The sequence below is a fragment of the Macaca fascicularis genome, chromosome 19 (genome assembly GCF_037993035.2).
Source record: "Macaca fascicularis isolate 582-1 chromosome 19, T2T-MFA8v1.1".
In the NCBI taxonomy this organism is placed as follows: domain Eukaryota; kingdom Metazoa; phylum Chordata; class Mammalia; order Primates; family Cercopithecidae; genus Macaca; species Macaca fascicularis.
In genome coordinates, this window is record NC_088393.1 from 51,411,351 (window position 1) to 51,428,395 (window position 17,045).

Here is a 17,045-nt window from a genome sequence, read left to right on the forward strand (position 1 = left end):
TTGGGAGGCCGAGGCAGGCGGATCAGGAGGTCAGGAGTTTAAGACGAGCCTGGCCAACATAGTAAAACCCTGTCTCTACTAAAAATAGAAAAATTAGTTGGGCGTGGTGGCTGGCGCCTCTAGTCCCAGCTACTTGGGAGGCTGACGCAGGAGAATCGCTTGAACCCGGGAATCGGAGGTTGCAGTGAGCCAAGATTGCACCGCTGCACTCCAGCCTGGTCAACACAGCGAGACTATGAAAAAAAAAAAAAGAAGAAAGAAGAAAGACAAGAAAGCAGAAAGACAAGAAAGAAAGAGAGAGAAGAAAGAAAGAAAGAAAGAAAGAAAGAAAGAAAGAAAGAAAGAAAGAAAGAAAGAAAGAAAGAGAGAGAGAAAGAAAGGAAAAGAAAGAAAGAAAGAAGAAAGAGAAAGAAAGAGGAAGGAAGGAAGGAAGGAAGGAAGGAAGGAAGGAAGGAAGGAAGGAAGGAAGGAAGGAAGGACGGACGGAAGGAAGGAAGGAAGGAGAACGAGTTCTTGGGGGGAAGCAGGGTGGAGGAGGGGCCTGCTGAGGCCTGATATAGACTCAGACATGGTCAAGTCTGAACCTTTCAACAAAGTCTGGCCTTCTAAGGGGAGACACAGAAGCAGACTCACTGGTCAAGGGAAGGAGGGGATGCCCTGGAAGGAGCCAGTGCCTTCACCTGCAAGGGCTACTAAACCTCCAAGAACAGGAGACTTCTGTGTTCACAAGCTATTCCAATAAAAGAAGTGCAAACATCTCCCCAGACTCTTTATAACACCAGACAAGGAAAGTGGAAAGTTTCAATTCAGTCTCCCTTAGGAAGAGGAAATAGCAAAAAACCTGCAGGAGAACTTCTTGAACCAAACGCAACAGAATAAAAAAAAAAAACAAAAAAATGAATGCAGGATGACCCAGTTAATGGTGATTTCATATCAGAAACCCGTCCTGTCTGCTCTTAGAAGAGGAGGGGTGTGGGGAGTCCTGGGTGGCAGAGGTGGGTGGGAGGGATCAGGAGTGAGTGGAGAGGGAGGGAAAGGGAAAAGGATGGGGGGGGTGGCCAGGGAGCAGTCAGGGGAGGGATGGAGCCAGCGAGGGGCAGGACAGCCAGCGAGGGTGGGAGGGACTCCATAACAGCCCCTCTGTGCTCACCGGAACCTCTCCTGACAGCCCCTCCCTCTCCTCCGACCCTCGGGCAGGCACCTGCTGGGGGCTGCGGGGTCCAGAGCGGGGCAGTGGTCACTAGGTTGTTGCAGAAGTCCTTGTGGCGGCACACATAGGTGTAGGAGAGCACGGAGAGGCCGGGGCCCATCCGGTGCTCAGTGACGCGGGGCTCCTGGTCCTTGGCCTCGGTGCAGCCCTTGGAGAGCACCAAGCTCACTTGGGGTCCTGGACCGAGAGAGGGAGGCAAGCGAGGATGGAGGTCAGGCCTCCAGGGTCCTGGAGGGAGACGCTGCTACATTGGGTAGGCTGAGAGGCTGGAAAGGGGATCACCGGGACCCTAGGAGTCGCTCCTCCCGGAGGAGTGGCTCCCAAGTCACTGCACAGGGATCAAGGGACTGAGGGAACAGGGCGGGGTCTCTGCACCCCAGGGCCTTCTCACCGCTCTCAATGAGCACCAACGTGTCCTGGCACCCCAAGCCGCTGTCACAGCTGATCTCCTTAGGGGTCCAGTGCAGGGGCAACTGGGACACATTCCACACCTCCTTAAGTGTCCCAAACTGGCAGAGCAGTTCCTGCACTCCTGGAGTGGCAAGAGCAAATCCATCTCAGCAGGGTTCCCTTGCCCGGCCTTCAGGGAGGTCCGCTCTAGGCTAGGGTCATCACTCACCTGGCAGTGGGAAGGTGACCCCCAGGAGGGCCAACAGTAACAACGGGCTCATCACCCGTCTGTGGCTGATAATCTCTTTCTGTTTTTTCACCAGGAAACAAGTCCTTTATACCAGCCCTTAAGCAGCCAGCCCAGGAAAGGGTGGGGAGGGGAGGGCCTTGCTAAATGGAGGTCTGGGCCCCACCCCAAGTCTCCACTGCCCCACCGGCCTATCAGGGACCCCCTTTCTCCCTCAGACCTTCGGGTCCAGGCCCGCAGTCCGTCCTCCCTCAGATGGAGGGTCCAGGACCCACAGCCCCTCAGCTCCTCCTCCTTCAGACCCAGGGGTTCAGACCCAGTGGTCCAGATCCCCAGCCCCTCCTCCCTCAGACCCAGGAGTCCAGACCCCCAGTCCCTCCTCCCTCAGACCCAGAAGTCCAGGCCCCCAGGCCTTCCACGATTAGAAACTGTGGCATCTTGACCCTAGGGTCCCCCTGGTCCAGACTCCCAGCCCTCTTTCCTCCTCAGGCCAGCTGTGTGGATCGCCACCCCCACCCTGGTTCTCCAGTAGTTTGGGAAGGCAGTTTCCTCATTTCTCATGGGCTCCCTGGCCACCTCTGTACCCCAGATGCGGAAATGACCCAACTACCTCTGGGGACGCTGTGCAGTGGCCATCGGCTTGTCCCCATGACTTTCAGCCTAGTTTCTACCCTCCACTGGCTTCCCACTTCTCTGTTTTTTCTCTTTCCTTCCCATATTGCTTTTCTTTTGATTCTCCTTTTCATGCTTTTCTCTCATGCTTTCTCTTCTATTCTCTACCCTCACAGTACAACATAGTCCCCAATTTCCTACCATCAGGAAAGACTTGGCCAGAGGTAGAGTGCAGACTGAATATCTATGAAAGAATTAGGATATATTTGAAAAATGCAACATCTATTTGCTGGAAGCCAATGGCAGAGCAGTGGTGTGCTGAAAAACTTACAGAAAAACAATACCCACAAATTCTGCCTCGTAGTGTTGGCCTATTTCTCTGGTGTAAATACTCATAGCATGTCTGATTTTAAGCTACCAACAGTTTACCAACCGGGCTGATGAAATCCCTAGCTATTTAACATTGGCCTTTCCAGAGCTGTACAAATCAGCTGTAACACACTGGGGAGGAGGAGGAAGACGGGAGGGAACCAGGGTTATCTGTCAGTGACTACAGAGGGATGTTTAGTGTCTGTGACGGAGAAGGGAGAAGCAGAAGAGGGAAGCAGAGAGCAGGAATAGCAGAGAAAGAGAAATGGATGTGACTTGCAATTATGTTTATTTTTGACATCTCTACAAATTTTATCTTTATTTGTCTTTGCAAGGTTTATTGCAAGTTTAATATTTGCCACACAGACAGGGAAGTATGTGTTGTATCTCCTGCTATGTCTCCATCAACTACATGGCATATAGTACATGCCCAATAATTTATTTACTTTTTTTTATTTTTTTAGAAACAGAGTCTTGCTCTCACCTATGCTGGAGTACAGTGGTGCAATCATAGTTCACTGCAGCTCCCTACAGCCTCCATCTCCTGGACTCAAGCAACCCTCCCAACTCAGCCTCCCCAGTACCTGGGACTACAGGTGCCCACTAGCATGTCTGGCTGATTTTTGTATTTTTTGTAGAGATGTGGTCTCACTATGTTGCCCAGGCTGGTCTTGAACTCCTGGGCTCAGGTTATCCTCCCTCCTTGGCCTCCCAAAGTGCTGGAAGTAGAAGCATGAGCCACCAAGCCCCAGCCTCAATAAATATTTATTGAATGAATGAATGCATGCATGAATGAAAAGGGGAACACAAGAGCAGAGCCCTCACTCCATTTGTACAGGTTGTGCACCCTAGAAATCTTGCCCCGTGTTGCATGTCTGATGTGTTGAGAGGGAGTGTATGTGGTGCCTGACATGTAGTATGTATGCCACATACACACTACATGTACACAGAGTAATTGTGCAATTGTGTGATGCATTTGTGTGTGTTGTGCATATCGTACGCTGTGTGTGTGATTTGTGTTTCATATGTGGTATGTCAGGGGTATGGGGGCATGTGTGTGTGGTATGTGATGTGTGGTGTGTATGTGGCATGGTGTGATGCTTTGGTGTCTGCTTTGCTTATTGTGGGCTGTGTGTGGCATATGTTGCATCTGATTGTTTCTGAAATACCTTCTGGATTATGAGTGTCACCTGGTTCCAGAGACCAGGGCCAGACCGTTAACACCAGCATTAGTCAAAAGAAAAGATAAATGGCTCAGACCCTGCCCCTCCCTGCTCCACAATCTTCTATGGCTCCCCTGCCTTCAGGAGACGATCCACCCCTGAGTCTGGCTTTTCAAGTACTTGAGCGACCACCAGGTTCCCACTTACCTCTCCTTCCCTCACCAGTATCCATTCCGAAGGCATGCCAAGTCATTTCCTCCTCAGCCTCACACCTGCTGTGCCTTTGGCTTGGGGCAGCTCCCTCCTCGACCCCACACCCACCTTGTCCACCTGGAAAACTTCTAATCACCCCCAATCCCAGCTGTACCCCCTCATCTTGATGAGTCCTTCTCAGGTGGAGTGATGGACTCTTCTTTAAAACTGCAGGCTCACTCCAACCTCCAGGCCTATGCAGCTGCTACACACGGTTCCCTCTGCCACCAATGTCCTCTTCCTCTTCTACCAATAAGCTGTTCCCTCTGCCACCAATGTCCTGTTCCTCTTCTACCAATAAGCTTTAACACACAGTTCACAGGCCACCTCCTCTGTAAAGCCCTCCTTACTCTCTACCCCAACAACATCAGTTTCCTCCTCCTCTGAGCTGCCCGAGGCCCCATATCCCCATTTGCAACAGCCCTGACCACCTCAAGCTGTGACTATCTGTGTCTGTGGCACCTGCCCCTCCTAGTCCTGGAGGCCCTTCAGGTAGAAACAGGGTCTGACTCATTAGGGGGTTTTGCACGTCTTCACTTGAGCAAACACCTCCTGGTACCCTTCCTGAGCCGGCTCCTGAGCTACCCAAGGCTGGAAACCCTGGTGCCAGTGATACCAAGTCCCTGGCCTCGGGCTCCCAGCCTAGCCAGGGAGAAACAGCCAAATACACAGAGGAAGGTGTGCGGAACTCACACAACTCCCTCTTCTAAACTCTAAGGGGTAGCTTGATGGGGGCAGACAAGGAAACAGAGGCACGGGTAGGGAAAGACTTTGATCCTAGGAGGGAAGCTGGGATCCATATAAGACCCCGGCCTCCTCAGCATGGCTTCCCGTTCCCTTGGAGCCCTTCTCATGGAGACATTCCCTGGCACTCTCTTCCATGGCAGTACCTAAATGGGGAAGGGGGGACCCGCTCAGTGTCCTCGTTTAACTCTTGCTTTCTCTGTCACACCTGAAGTGCCCTTGATTTTCTCTCTGATGTTCTCTCCTGTACAGGCAAGGCTGCTGGGGCACTCCAGCACCATGGGCAGGGCGGGGGCTGGTGAGGGTGGCAGAGAGGCTACAGTGGCCTAGGGAAGTGGGAGACCTAGGGTTATGCAAGGCCAGGGGTGTGGAGACAGAGAAATTGAAGCAACCAGTCACTCTCAGCAGCATGAGAGCCAGCAGGGGCCCCAGCACTCACTGTTGCCTAAAGTCTCATGCCAAGCAGCCCACCCTGCACCCTTGACCTTCCTCCTACTGGCTTTGGTGTGATGGCTCTGGATGCCCCATGTGTCATCGTGCCCGAGGCTGCAGTGCAGGGCACAGCCTAGGGGCGGGACTCACCTTTCGTATTGCAGTTCTCAGTCATGCGCACGGGCCCAATTTCCTGTGTCCCATTGAGCAGGTTGCAACCTGGCTGGGGCAAGCATCCCTGGACTCTCAGATTGGAGAAGATGCCTCCTGCAGAAAGGGGGAGCGAGGGAGAGTCAGTGATGCTGCCTGAGGACCACTCAACCCTCAGAGGCAGGCAGAGCTCCAGGAAGCCAGGCCCACCCTCCTCTGGGTCTCATGCCTCGCCTCAGCTCACCCTCACTCCCCAGAGACTAAGATCTCAGTCCCCAGACCTTCGCGTTCAGTCCCCTCAGGGATCCCTATGTCCCAGGCTTACCTCCCCTGAGCCTGAGGAGGCCATTATAACAGTGCGTGGTCCCCTTGGGGCAGATCTCTTCTGTCGTCCCCTCCGGACAGCCTTCCATAGACAAGCAGACTGGGCACCTCAAGGATCCTGGGTCTAGGGAAGTGACAGACAGAGTGAGGGGGCACTGAGAGGGCACTGGATTTGATCAGATACCTTCTCTGCACCCCACTTTTGCTGGCCTCAGGAGTCAACCTGCTCAGTCTTCCCAAAGGGGCCTTCTGCAGCTCCCATCATGGGATCTGGATGTGGGAAAATAAAGTGTAACCAATGAAAGAGGAAGGGAGAGAGATCCGGAGGTCTGGATAGAGGCACCAGGACTGGGTACAGAAAGTAGTCTTGGCTGGGCATGGTGGGTCTCGCCTGTAATCCCAGCACTATGGGAGGCCGAGGCAGGCGGATCACGAGGTCAGGAGTTTCAGACCAGCCTGGCCAACATAGTAAAACCCTGTCTCTACTAAAAATACAAAAATTAGCTGGGCTTGGTGGCTGGCGCCTCTAGTCCCAGCTACTTGGGAGGCTGACGCAGGAGAATCGCTTGAACCCGGGAATCGGAGGTTGCAGTGAGCCAAGATTGCACCGCTGCACTCCAGCCTGGTCAACACAGCGAGACTATGAAAAAAAAAAAAAGAAGAAGAAGAAGAAAGAAAGAGAGATAGAGAGAGAGAGAGGAGAGAAAGAAAGAAAGAAAGAAAGAAAGAAAGAAAGAAAGAAAGAAAGAAAGAAAGAAAGAAAGAAAGAAAGAAAGAGGGAAGGAAGGAAGGAAGGAAGGAAGGAAGGAAGGAAGGAAGGAAGGAAGGAAGGAAGGAAGGAAGGAAGGAAGGAAGGAAGGAAAGAAAGAAAGAAAGAAAGAAAGAAAGAAAGAAAGAAAGAGAGACAGAGAGAGAGAAGGGAGGGAGGAAGGGAGGGAGGGAGGGAAGGAAGGAAGGAAGGAAGGAAGGAAGGAAGGAAGGAAGGAAGGAGGGAAGGAAAGAGTTCTTGGGGGGACGCGGCGGTAGGCAGTGTGGAGGAGGGGCCTGCTGAGGCCTGATATAGACTCAGATATGGTCACGTCTGAAACATTCAACAAAGTCTGGCCTTCCGAGGGGAGACACAGAAGCAGACTCACTGGTCAAGGGAAGGAGGGGATGCCCTGGAAGGAGCCAGTGCCTTCACCTGCAAGGGCTACTAAACCTCCAAAAACAGGAGACTTCTGTGTTCACAAGCTATTCCAATAAAAGAAGTGCAAACATCTCCCCAGACTCTTTATAACACCAGACAAGGAAAGTGGAAAGTGTCAATTCAGTCTCCCTTAGGAAGAGGAAATAGCAAAAAACCTGCAGGAGAACTTCTTGAACCAAACGCAACAGAATTAAAAAAAAAAAAAAAAAAGAATGCAGGATGACCCAGTTAATGGTGATTTCTTATCAGAAATCCGTCCTATTTGCTCTTAGAAGAGGAGGGGTGTGGGGAGTCCTGGGTGGCAGAGGTGGGTGGGAGGGATCAGGAGTGAGTGGAGAGGGAGGGAAAGGGAGCCGGGTGGGCCGGTGTCCAGGGAGCAGTCAGGGGAGGGATGGAGCCAGCGAGGGGCAGGACAGCCAGTGAGGGTGGGAGGGACTCCATAGCAGCCCCTCTGTGCTCAGTAGAACCCCTCCTGATAGCCCCTCCCTCTCCTCCGACCCTTAGGCAGGCACCTGCTGGGGGCTGCGGGGTCCAGAGCGGAGCAGTGGTGACTAGGTTGTTGCAGAAGTCTTTGTGGCGGCACACATAGGTGTAGGAGAGCACGGAGAGGCCGGGGCCCATCCGGTGCTCAGTGACGCGGGGCTCCTGGTCCTTGGCCTCGGTGCAGCCCTTGGAGAGCACGAAGCCCACTTGGGGTCCTGGACCGAGAGAGGGAGGCAAGCGAGGATGGAGGTCAGGCCTCCAGGGTCCTGGAGGGAGACGCTGCTACATTGGGTAGGCTGAGAGGCTGGAAAGGGGATCACTGGGACCCTAGGAGTCTCTCCTCCCGGAGGGGTGGTTCCCAAGTCACTGCACAGGGATCGAGGGACTGAGGGAACAGGGCGGGGTCTCTGCACCCCAGGGCCTTCTCACCGCTCTCAATGAGCACCATGGTGTCCTGGCACCCCAAGCCGCTGTCACAGCTGATCTCCTTAGGGGTCCAGTGCAGGGGCAACTGGGACACATTCCACACGTCGTAACTTGTCCCAAACTGGCAGAGCAGCGCCTGCACTCCTGGAGTGGCAAGAGCAAATCCATCTCAGCAGGGTTCCCTTGCCCAGCCTCCAGGGAAGTCCCCTCTAGGCTAGGGTCATCACTCACCTGGCAGTGGGAAGGTGACCCCCAGGAGGGCCAGCAGTAACAACGGGCTCATCACCCGTCTGTGGCTGGTAATCTCTTTCTGCTTTTTCAACAGGAAACAAGTCCTTTATACCAGCCCTTAAGCAGCCAGCCCAGGAAACGGTGGGGAGGGGAGGGCCTTGCCAAATGGAGGCCTGGGCCCCACCCCAAGTCTCGACTGCCCCACTGGCCTATCAGGGACCCCCTTTCTTCCTCAGACCTTGGGGTCCAGGCCCCCAGCTCATCCTCCCTCAGATGGAGGGTCCAGGACCCCCAGCCCCTCAGCCCCTCCTCCTTCAGACCCAGGAATCCAGGCCCCCAGTCCCTCCTCCCTCAGACCCAGGAGTCCAGGCCCCCAGTCCCTCCTCCTTCAGACCCAGGAGTCCAGGCCCTCCGTCCCTCCTCCCTCAGACCCAGGAGTCCAGGACCCCAGTCCCTCCTCCCTCAGACCCAGGAGTCCCAATCCCCAGGCCCTCCACAATTAGAAACTATGGCATCTTGACCCTAGGGTCCCCCTGGTCCAGACTCCCAGCCCTCTTTCCTCCTGAGGCCAGCTGTGTGGATCGCCACCCCCACCCTGGTTCTCCAGTAGTTCGGGAAGGCAGTTTCCTCATTTCTCATGGGCTCCCTGGCCACGTCTGTACCCCAGATGAGGAAATGACCCAACTACGTCTGGGGACGCTGTGCAGTGGCCATAGGCTCGTCCCCCTGTCTTCTGGCTTAGTTTCTACCCTCCACTGGCTTCCCACTTCTCTGTTCTTTCTCTTTCCTTCCCATATTGCTTTTCTTTTGATTCTCCTTTTCATGCTTTTCTCTCATGCTTTCTCTTCTATTCTCTACCCTCACAGTACAACATAGTCCCCAATTTCCTACCATCAGGAAAGTCCCCAATTTCCTACCATCAGGAAAGACTTGGCCAGAGGTGGAGTGTAGACTGAATATCTATGAAAGAATTAGGATATATTTGAAAAATGCAACATCTATTTGCTGGAAGCCAATGGCAGAGCAGTGGTGTGCTGAAAAACTTACAGAAAAACAATACCCACAAATTCTGCCTCGTAGTGTTGGCCTATTTCTCTGGTGTAAATACTCATAGCATGTCTGATTTTAAGCTACCAACAGTTTACCAACCGGGCTGATGAAATCCCTAGCTATTTAACCATTGGCCTTTCCAGGGCTGTACAAATCAGCTGTAACACACTGGGGAGGAGGAGGAAGACCTGAAGGAACCAGGGTTATCTGTCAGTGACTGCAGAGGGATGTTGGAGTGTCTGTGATGGAGAGAGGAGAAACAGAAGAGGGAAGGCGAGGGCAGGAATAGCAGAGAAAGAGAAATGAATGTAACTTGCAATTATATGTTTATTTTTGACATCTCTATAAATTTTATCTTTATTTGTCTTTGCTAGTTTATTGCAAGTTTAATATTTGCCACACAGACAGGGAAGTATTTGTCAAATCTCCTGCTATGTCTCCACCACCTACATGGCATATAGTACATGTCCAGTAATTTATTTTTTTTTTTTTTTAGAAACAGAGTCTTGCTTTCACCTATGCTGGAGTACAGTGGTGCAATCATAGCTCACTGCAGCTCACTACAGCCTCCATCTTCTGGACTCAAGTAACCCTCCCAACTCAGCCTCCCCAGTACCTGGGACTACAGGTGCGCACCACCATGTCTAGCTATTTTTTGTATTTTTTGCAGAGATACGGTCTCACTATGTTGCCTAGGCTGGTCTTGAACTCCTGGGCTCAGGTTGTCCTCCCTCCTTGGCCTCCCAAAGTGCTGGAAGTAGAAGCATGAGCCACCAAGCCCCAGCCTCAATAAATATTTATTGAATAAATGAATGCATGAAAAGGGGAAGACAACAGCAGAGCCCTCACTCCATTTGTACAGGTTGTGCACCCTAGAAATCTTGCCCCCTCCCCAGCAATTCACATTGTCATTGTGTGGATGGTGCCCTGGAACTGTGCATGGCCTAAAGCAGTGTCCCTGATGGAAGAGGGAAGGGAAGAGTGGGCGAAGAGGCAAACAGAGTCATAGGTACTCAATTCAATGTGTTACTTTAACATACATGTGGTCAACAATCATATGAAAAAAAGCTCAACGTCACTGATCATTAGAGAAATACAAATCAAAACCACGATGAAATACAGCCTCACACTAGTCGGAATGACTATTATTAAAAAGTCAAAAAGTTACGCATGCCGGGAGAAAAAGGAACACTTAGACATTGTTGCTGGAAGTGTATATTAGTTCATCCATTGTGGAAGACAGTGTGGCAATTCCTCAAAGACCTAAAAACAGAAATACCACTTGACCAAGCAATCTTATTAATGGGTATATACCCAAAGGAATATAAATCATTCTATTATAAAGATGCATGCATATGTATGTTCATTGCACCACTATTCACAATAGCAAAGACATGGAATCAATAGAAATGCCCATCAATGGCAGATTGGATAAAGAGAATGTGGTACATATACACCATGGAATACTATGCAGCCATAAAAAAGAATGAGATAATATACTTGGCAGGAACACGAATGGAGCTGGAAGCCATTGTCTTTTTCTGACTAACACAGCCACAGAAAACCAAATACCACATGTCCTTACTTATAAGTGGAAGCTAAATGATGAGAACACGTGGACACATAGAGGGGAACAACACACACTGAAGCCTATCAGAGGGTGGAGGGTGGGAGGAGGAGGAGGAGGAGGGAGAGGATCAGGAAAAGTAACTACTGGGTACTAGGCTTAATACCTGAGGGATGAAATAATCTGTACAACAAAGCCCCATGACACAAGTTTGCCTATATATTAATAACAAACCTGCACACGTACTTCTGAACTAAAATAAAAGTTAAATTTTAAAGAAAGTCTTGCTTTAATCAACAAATGTTTACTGAAGCTGGAATATGTGCTAGACACCATCCTAGTGGCTGGGGATACGGAGCCGCAAAGAAGAAGGAGGCCGCTGCTATTGGTCAAGCTCACAGCCTATGAAGGGGCAGACTCTAAACCAACACAGAAGCATGAAAAATATTAGGTGGTTCAGGGTGCTGGGTAGAGAGTGAAAACCTGGTAAGGTGAAAGTAGACAACTGAACTGGCTGCTTTGGCTAGTAGGAAATCAGTGAGGGCCTTCCTGAGGAGGTGGCATTTAGCTGTGAGCAGAATGGGGAAAAAAAAAAAAAAAGAGGCAGCCCTGGAAGGACATGCAGAAAGAGCATTCCAGGCAGGGGAGGAGCAGGTGCAAAGGCCATGAGGTGAGATCCAGCTTGGTTTAGGTAAGAATTAGAAAGAGATGCCAGGCCTGGGCGTGGTGGCTCACACCTGTAATCCCAGCACTTTGTGAGGCTGAGGTGGGTGGATCACTTGAGCTCAGAAGCTCAAGACCAGCCTAGGCAACATGGTGAAACCCCATCTCTACCAAAAATACAAAAAAATAGTGAGGCATGGTGGCATGTGTCTGTAGTCCCAGCTACTCAGGAGGCTGAGGTGAGAGGATCACTTGAACCTGGGAGTCAGAGGTTGCAATGAGCCAAGATCGTACCACTGCGCTCCAGCCTGGGCAACATGGCAAAACCCCATCTCAAAAAAAAAAAAAAAAAAAAAAAAACACCAGGTGTGGTGGTGCACGCCTGTAGTCCCAGCTACTCAGGAGTCTGAGATGGGAGGATCACCTGAGTCCAGGAGATCAAGGTTACAGTAAGCTGAAATTGCACCACTGCACTCTAGCCAGCAAGGAGCAAGACCCTGTCAAAAGAAAAAAAAGAAAAGAAAAGAGATAAGAAAAGAAGGAAGAAAGGAAAGAAAGAGAGAAAGGGAGAGGGAGAGGAAGGAGGGAGAGGGGAGGGAGGGAGGGAGGGAGGGAGGGAGGGAGGAAGGAAGGAAGGAAGGAAGGAAGGAAGGAAGGAAGGAAGGAAGGAAGGAAGGAAGGAAGGAAAGAAAGAAAGGAAGGAAGGAAGGAAGGAAGGAAGGAAGGAAGGAAGGAAGGAAGGAAGGAAGGAAGGAAGGAAGGAAGGAAGGAAGGAAGGAAGGAAGGAAGGAAGGAAGGAAGGAAGGAAGGAAGGAAGGAAGGAAGGAAGGAAGGAAGGAAGGAAGGAAGGAAGAAAGAAAGAAAGAAAGAAAGAAAGAAAGAAAGAAAGAAAGAAAGAAAGAAAGAAAGAAAGAAAAAGAGAAAGCAAGCAAGCAAGCAAGCGAGCGGGCAGGTGGTGGCTGAACTGTAGTGGGTGAGAGGGAGGGTGACACAGAGTGACAGGAGACTGGAACAGAAAGGTCTGATCAGGCTGCTTGGCTCAACTCTCCTGCTTCTGTCTGTGTGACCTCTGGCCACTCTCCTCTCTGAACTTCCTTGTGCTCTTCTGTAAACCGACACCATGGTCAACTGCACCCGATGGTTTGTGGTAAATATTAAGAGCCTTGTACCACTCAAAGTATGTTCTCAGCAAACAATGAACAGGGTGACCACTATGAACCCTCAATGCTTCAGGCTGTTGTCTGAGCGCTCATTCAGGCACGGCCACAACAGTGAGAGAGAGCCTATTTTTAAAATTTATTTTTTAAAATTATGTATTCGGGGGGTCCATTTGCAGGTTTATTACATGAGTATATTGCATCGTGCTGGATCCTCTAATGAACTCGAAACTCAAATAGTGAGCATAGCGTCCAATAGGTCGATTTTCAACCCTTGGCTTCCTCCTTCCCTCCCGCCTTTTGGAGTTCCCCATGTCTATTATTACCATTTTTATGTCCATGAGTATCTAAGGTATAGCTCCCACTTAAAAGTGAGAACATGCAGTATTTGAGTTTCTGTTTCTGCATTAATTCACTTAGGATTATGTCCTCCAGCTGCATTCATGTTGCTGCAAAAAGCATGATTTTATTTTATTTTTATGGCTGCATAGGACCCCGTGGTGTATCTGCACCACATTTTCTTTAGCCAATCTACCAGTGATGGATATTTCAGTGGATTCCATGGCTTTGCTGCTGTGAATAGTGCTGTCATAAACATATAAGTGCAGGTATCTTTTGATAAAACAATTTCTTGTTCTTTGGGTAGATTTCTAGGAGTGGGATTGCTGGGTCGAATGATAGTTCTATTTTTAGTTCTTTGAGAAAGAGAGAGCCCATTAACCGTCCAATTTTATTGGTGAAGAGACTGAGCCCTAGAGGAGCTAAACAACTGCCGGGCGCGGTGGCTCACGCCTGTAATCCCAGCACTTTGGGAGGCCAAGGCGGGCGGATCACGAGGTCAGGAGATCGAGACCATCCTGGCTAACACGGTGAAACCCCGTCTCTACTAAAAAATACAAAAAATTAGCCAGCGTGGTGGCAGGTGCCTGTAGTCCCAGCTACTCGGGAGGTCGAGGCAGGAGAATGGCGTGAACCCGGGAGGCAAAGCTTGCAGTGAGCCAAGATAGCGCCACTGCACTCTAGCCTGGGTGACAGAGCGAGACTCCGTCTCAACAACAACAACAAAAAATTACAAAAATTAGCCTGGTGTAGTGGCAGGCGCCTGTAGTTCCCAGCTACTCCAGAGGCTGAGGCAGGAGAATCGCTTGAACCCAAGAAGCAGAGGTTGCAGTGAGCCAAGATCATGCCACTGCTCTCCAATCTGGGCGGCAGAGCAAGACTCCGTCTCAAAAAAAAAAAAAGAAAAAAAAATTTCAAACCTGCAGAAAAGCTGCAAGGACAGTACAGTATTCCCTTCACTGGATTACACCCACTCTTCACATTTTACTGTATTTGTTTATGCACACACAATGCATGCTTTTAAAATATTCTTAAATTTTAAAAACAAGGAGTAGACATTGTAACTCTCACCACTAAGTGCCTCAGCAAGAACCTTCTTAAGATTATTCTTAAGGGGACTGGGCACAGTGACTCAGTCCTGTAATCCCAGCACTTTGGAAGGATCACTTGAGGTCAGGAGTTCAAGACCAGCCTGGTCAACATGGTGAAACCCCATCTCTACTAAAAATATAAAAATTAACTGGACATGGTGACATACAACTGTAATCCCAGCTACTTGGGAGGCTGAGGCAGGAGAATCACTTGAACCTGGTGGTGGAGGTTGCAGCAGTGAACCAAGATCACACCACTGCACTCCAGCCTCGGTGACAGAGCCAGGCTCTATCGCAAAAAAAAAAAAAAAGAAAAAAAGTATAGATTATTCTTTTTCTCTCTCTCTGTCTTTTTTAGATGGAGTTTCGCTCTCTCACCCAGACTGGAGTGAAGTAGCATGATCTCTGCTCACTGCAACCTCTGCCCCCCAGGTTCAAGCAATTCTCCTGTCCCAGCCTCCCGAGTAGCTGGGATTACAGGCACCTGCCACCTCGCCAAGCTAATTTTTGTATTTATGGTAGAGACAGAGTCTCACCATGTTGACCAGGCTGGTGCTGAGCTCTTGACCTCAGGTGATCCACCTGCCTCAGCCTCCCAAAGTGCTAGGATTACAGGTGTGAGCCACCACACCCAGCCTATATAGATATTCTTAAGGACTCTGTCCTACATAACCACAGACCAGGATGAGATCCATGTAGTTTACATGGATGCACTGTTGTCTAATAGGAAGCCCATTTCCAATTTTCTTTGTTGTCCCAATAACATCCCTCATTGCGTTTTTGCTTTCTGATCAGGAGAACATCCAGGGTCAAGCATGACCTGCACTGAGTTGTCTTCATGAAAGAGAAAAACTCAGGACCCAATTCACTATGACAGAAGGAAAAAAAAAAAAAACTGGAAGCTGAGTCATGCAAGAAACTGCCTTTCCTTTTGTTTCTAAGCAGACAGCTACAGAGAAAAGGTTAAGTATCTCCTTTGGTAGCTACTCTATGTTCACTTTATCTTTAAAAAAAAAAAAAAATTTACTTATTATTTTTTTTTGAGACAGTGTCATCCTTTGTCTCCCAAGCTGGAGTGCAGTGGCATGATCTTGACTCACTGCAACCTCTGTCTCCTGGGCTCAAGTCATTCTCTCACCTCAGCCTCCCAAGTAGCTGGGACTACAGGCACCCGCCACCACGGCCAGCTAATTTTTATATTTTTTTGTAGAGATGGGTTTTGCCATGTTGTCCATGCCGGTCTCAAATTCCTGGGCTCACAAGATCCTCCCGCCTCAGCCTTTCAAAGTACTGGGATTACAGGCGTGAGCCACCAAGCCTGGCCATATTCACCTTATCTTTTGTAAGGTGCCAATTTACTGAGAGTGAGATGAATACGTGATTGATTATTCCCCTCCCTCCTCCTTTCTCTTACACCATGTGGATTCAGTAATGCGACTACACCCTCCTTCTTTCACCTCCAGCCAGCTTTTCCACTCTAAATATTGAATTCCTCAAAATTATCTTTGGAAAAGGGCGCAGACCACAGTCTGTTTCTATGATCCCATGGTTTTTTCTACATCCTTAACCTTGGCAAAATAAGTTTCTAAGCTGATGGAGACCTGTCTCAGACACCTTTTGGTTTACATCTCATCTCTGGACTCCCCTTTAATCTAGGAGTGCTCCGCAACTACCTTTCATTTTCTTTAATGTCACTGAAAGTGAATGGTTCACTTTTTTTTTTTTTTTCTTTTTGTAAAATCTTCCACCACCTGGATGTGTCTGACTCTGACTTTATGATTAGAGTAGTTTTAATGATTTTTGGCAGTATTCTTCCAGCTGGGTGTCGTGTGTCACATTCAGAAGGTCTTTCATGCCTCTTTGTCAAATTCTTGGTTAATTAACAAGTGCTCTGTGAGGTAAGCCATGGAGGCCATGTGAATGTCCTATTCCCCACCACAAGACCCTTCTGTCTCCTTGCACACATCATGCCCAAGCTACTTCCAGAAAATCCTCCGTGACCACGGCAAATCATATGATGCTTTTGGTCCAGCTCCCCTGCTGCCCTCCTCTCCACTCCTCTGCCCATTACAAGAAGCCTTTACACCCAGGCAGTTCAGCACCCAGAACTGGTTCCATTCATCCCATTCAAGGACAGGAAAACTGAGCCCTGGGAAGGAGAAGTAAAGCTGGAGTCACAAAGCCAGGAAATGATGGCCAGGGCCACGAACCAGGCCTTATAAACAACCTGCACTCTTCCCCCTCCAATGCAGCCTGCCGAGGATGCTCATCAGTCATCTGAATGTTTCACTTCCAGCCTCCTCATCTGCCAAGCACCCAGCATGTTCCAGCAAAGACAAATTATTCCTATGGCAAACTGATCTGCATTCAGCTTATAGGACTTTATGTTACAAAGAGGAGGGATCTATGGCACTTAATGAAAAGTTACACTTAAAGATTTTTACAGACCTGACTGGGTGTGGCGTCTCACACCTGTAATCCCAGCACTTTGGGAGGCTGAGGCAGGTGGATCACCTGAGGTGAGGAGTTCAAGACCAGCCTGACCAACATGGTGAAACCCCGTCTCTACTAAAAATACAAAAATTAGCCAGGCATGGTGGTGTGTGCCTGTAATCCCAGCTACTCAGCTGAGGCAGGAGAATAGCTTGAACCTGGGAGGTGGAGGTTGCAGGGAGCCGAGACTGTGCCATTGCACGCTAGCCTGGGCGACAGAGTGAGACTCCGTCTCAAAAATAAAACAAAAGATCTTTACAGGCTTTCGTGTACTGACCAGAGAAGCAAAAATGAATGAAAGGATTACAACATGAGGCTGGCATTACTGTGCACCTATATCCTTGAGTGCTAGTGGCCCTGTGGATTAGATCAACAATTTGGAAGCCAATTTGACACTAGACCAACAAAGTCCTTTGACCTGCAGTTCCATTTTGGCAAAAAATAGTAATAAATAAATAAATAA

The 17,045-nt window shown here is 49.6% G+C and overlaps 1 protein-coding gene across 10 annotated transcripts in view; it reads right to left on the bottom strand.

Moving 5' to 3' along the window:
- CD177 (CD177 molecule) overlaps window positions 1–17,045 on the bottom strand; it is a 30,158-nt gene that overhangs the window by 9,909 nt on the left and 3,204 nt on the right. For 2 of the 10 annotated variants that reach the window (XM_074023776.1, XM_065534521.2), the window contains exons 1-7: window positions 8,223–8,303; window positions 7,995–8,135; window positions 7,595–7,780; window positions 5,895–6,017; window positions 5,570–5,686; window positions 1,602–1,742; window positions 1,202–1,387 (exon numbers count right to left, since the gene is read on the bottom strand). In XM_074023776.1, coding sequence (XP_073879877.1) covers window positions 1,202–1,387; window positions 1,602–1,742; window positions 5,570–5,686; window positions 5,895–6,017; window positions 7,595–7,780; window positions 7,995–8,135; window positions 8,223–8,274 — 946 coding nt within the window. In that variant the 5' untranslated portion in view covers window positions 8,275–8,303. Of the gene's footprint in view, window positions 1–1,150; window positions 1,388–1,601; window positions 1,743–1,829; window positions 1,922–4,198; window positions 4,476–5,569; window positions 5,687–5,894; window positions 6,018–7,594; window positions 7,781–7,994; window positions 8,136–8,222; window positions 8,304–17,045 lie in introns of those variants that run through there. The other 8 variants (XM_065534519.2, XM_065534518.2, XM_065534520.2 and 5 more) reach the window with 7 other exon arrangements.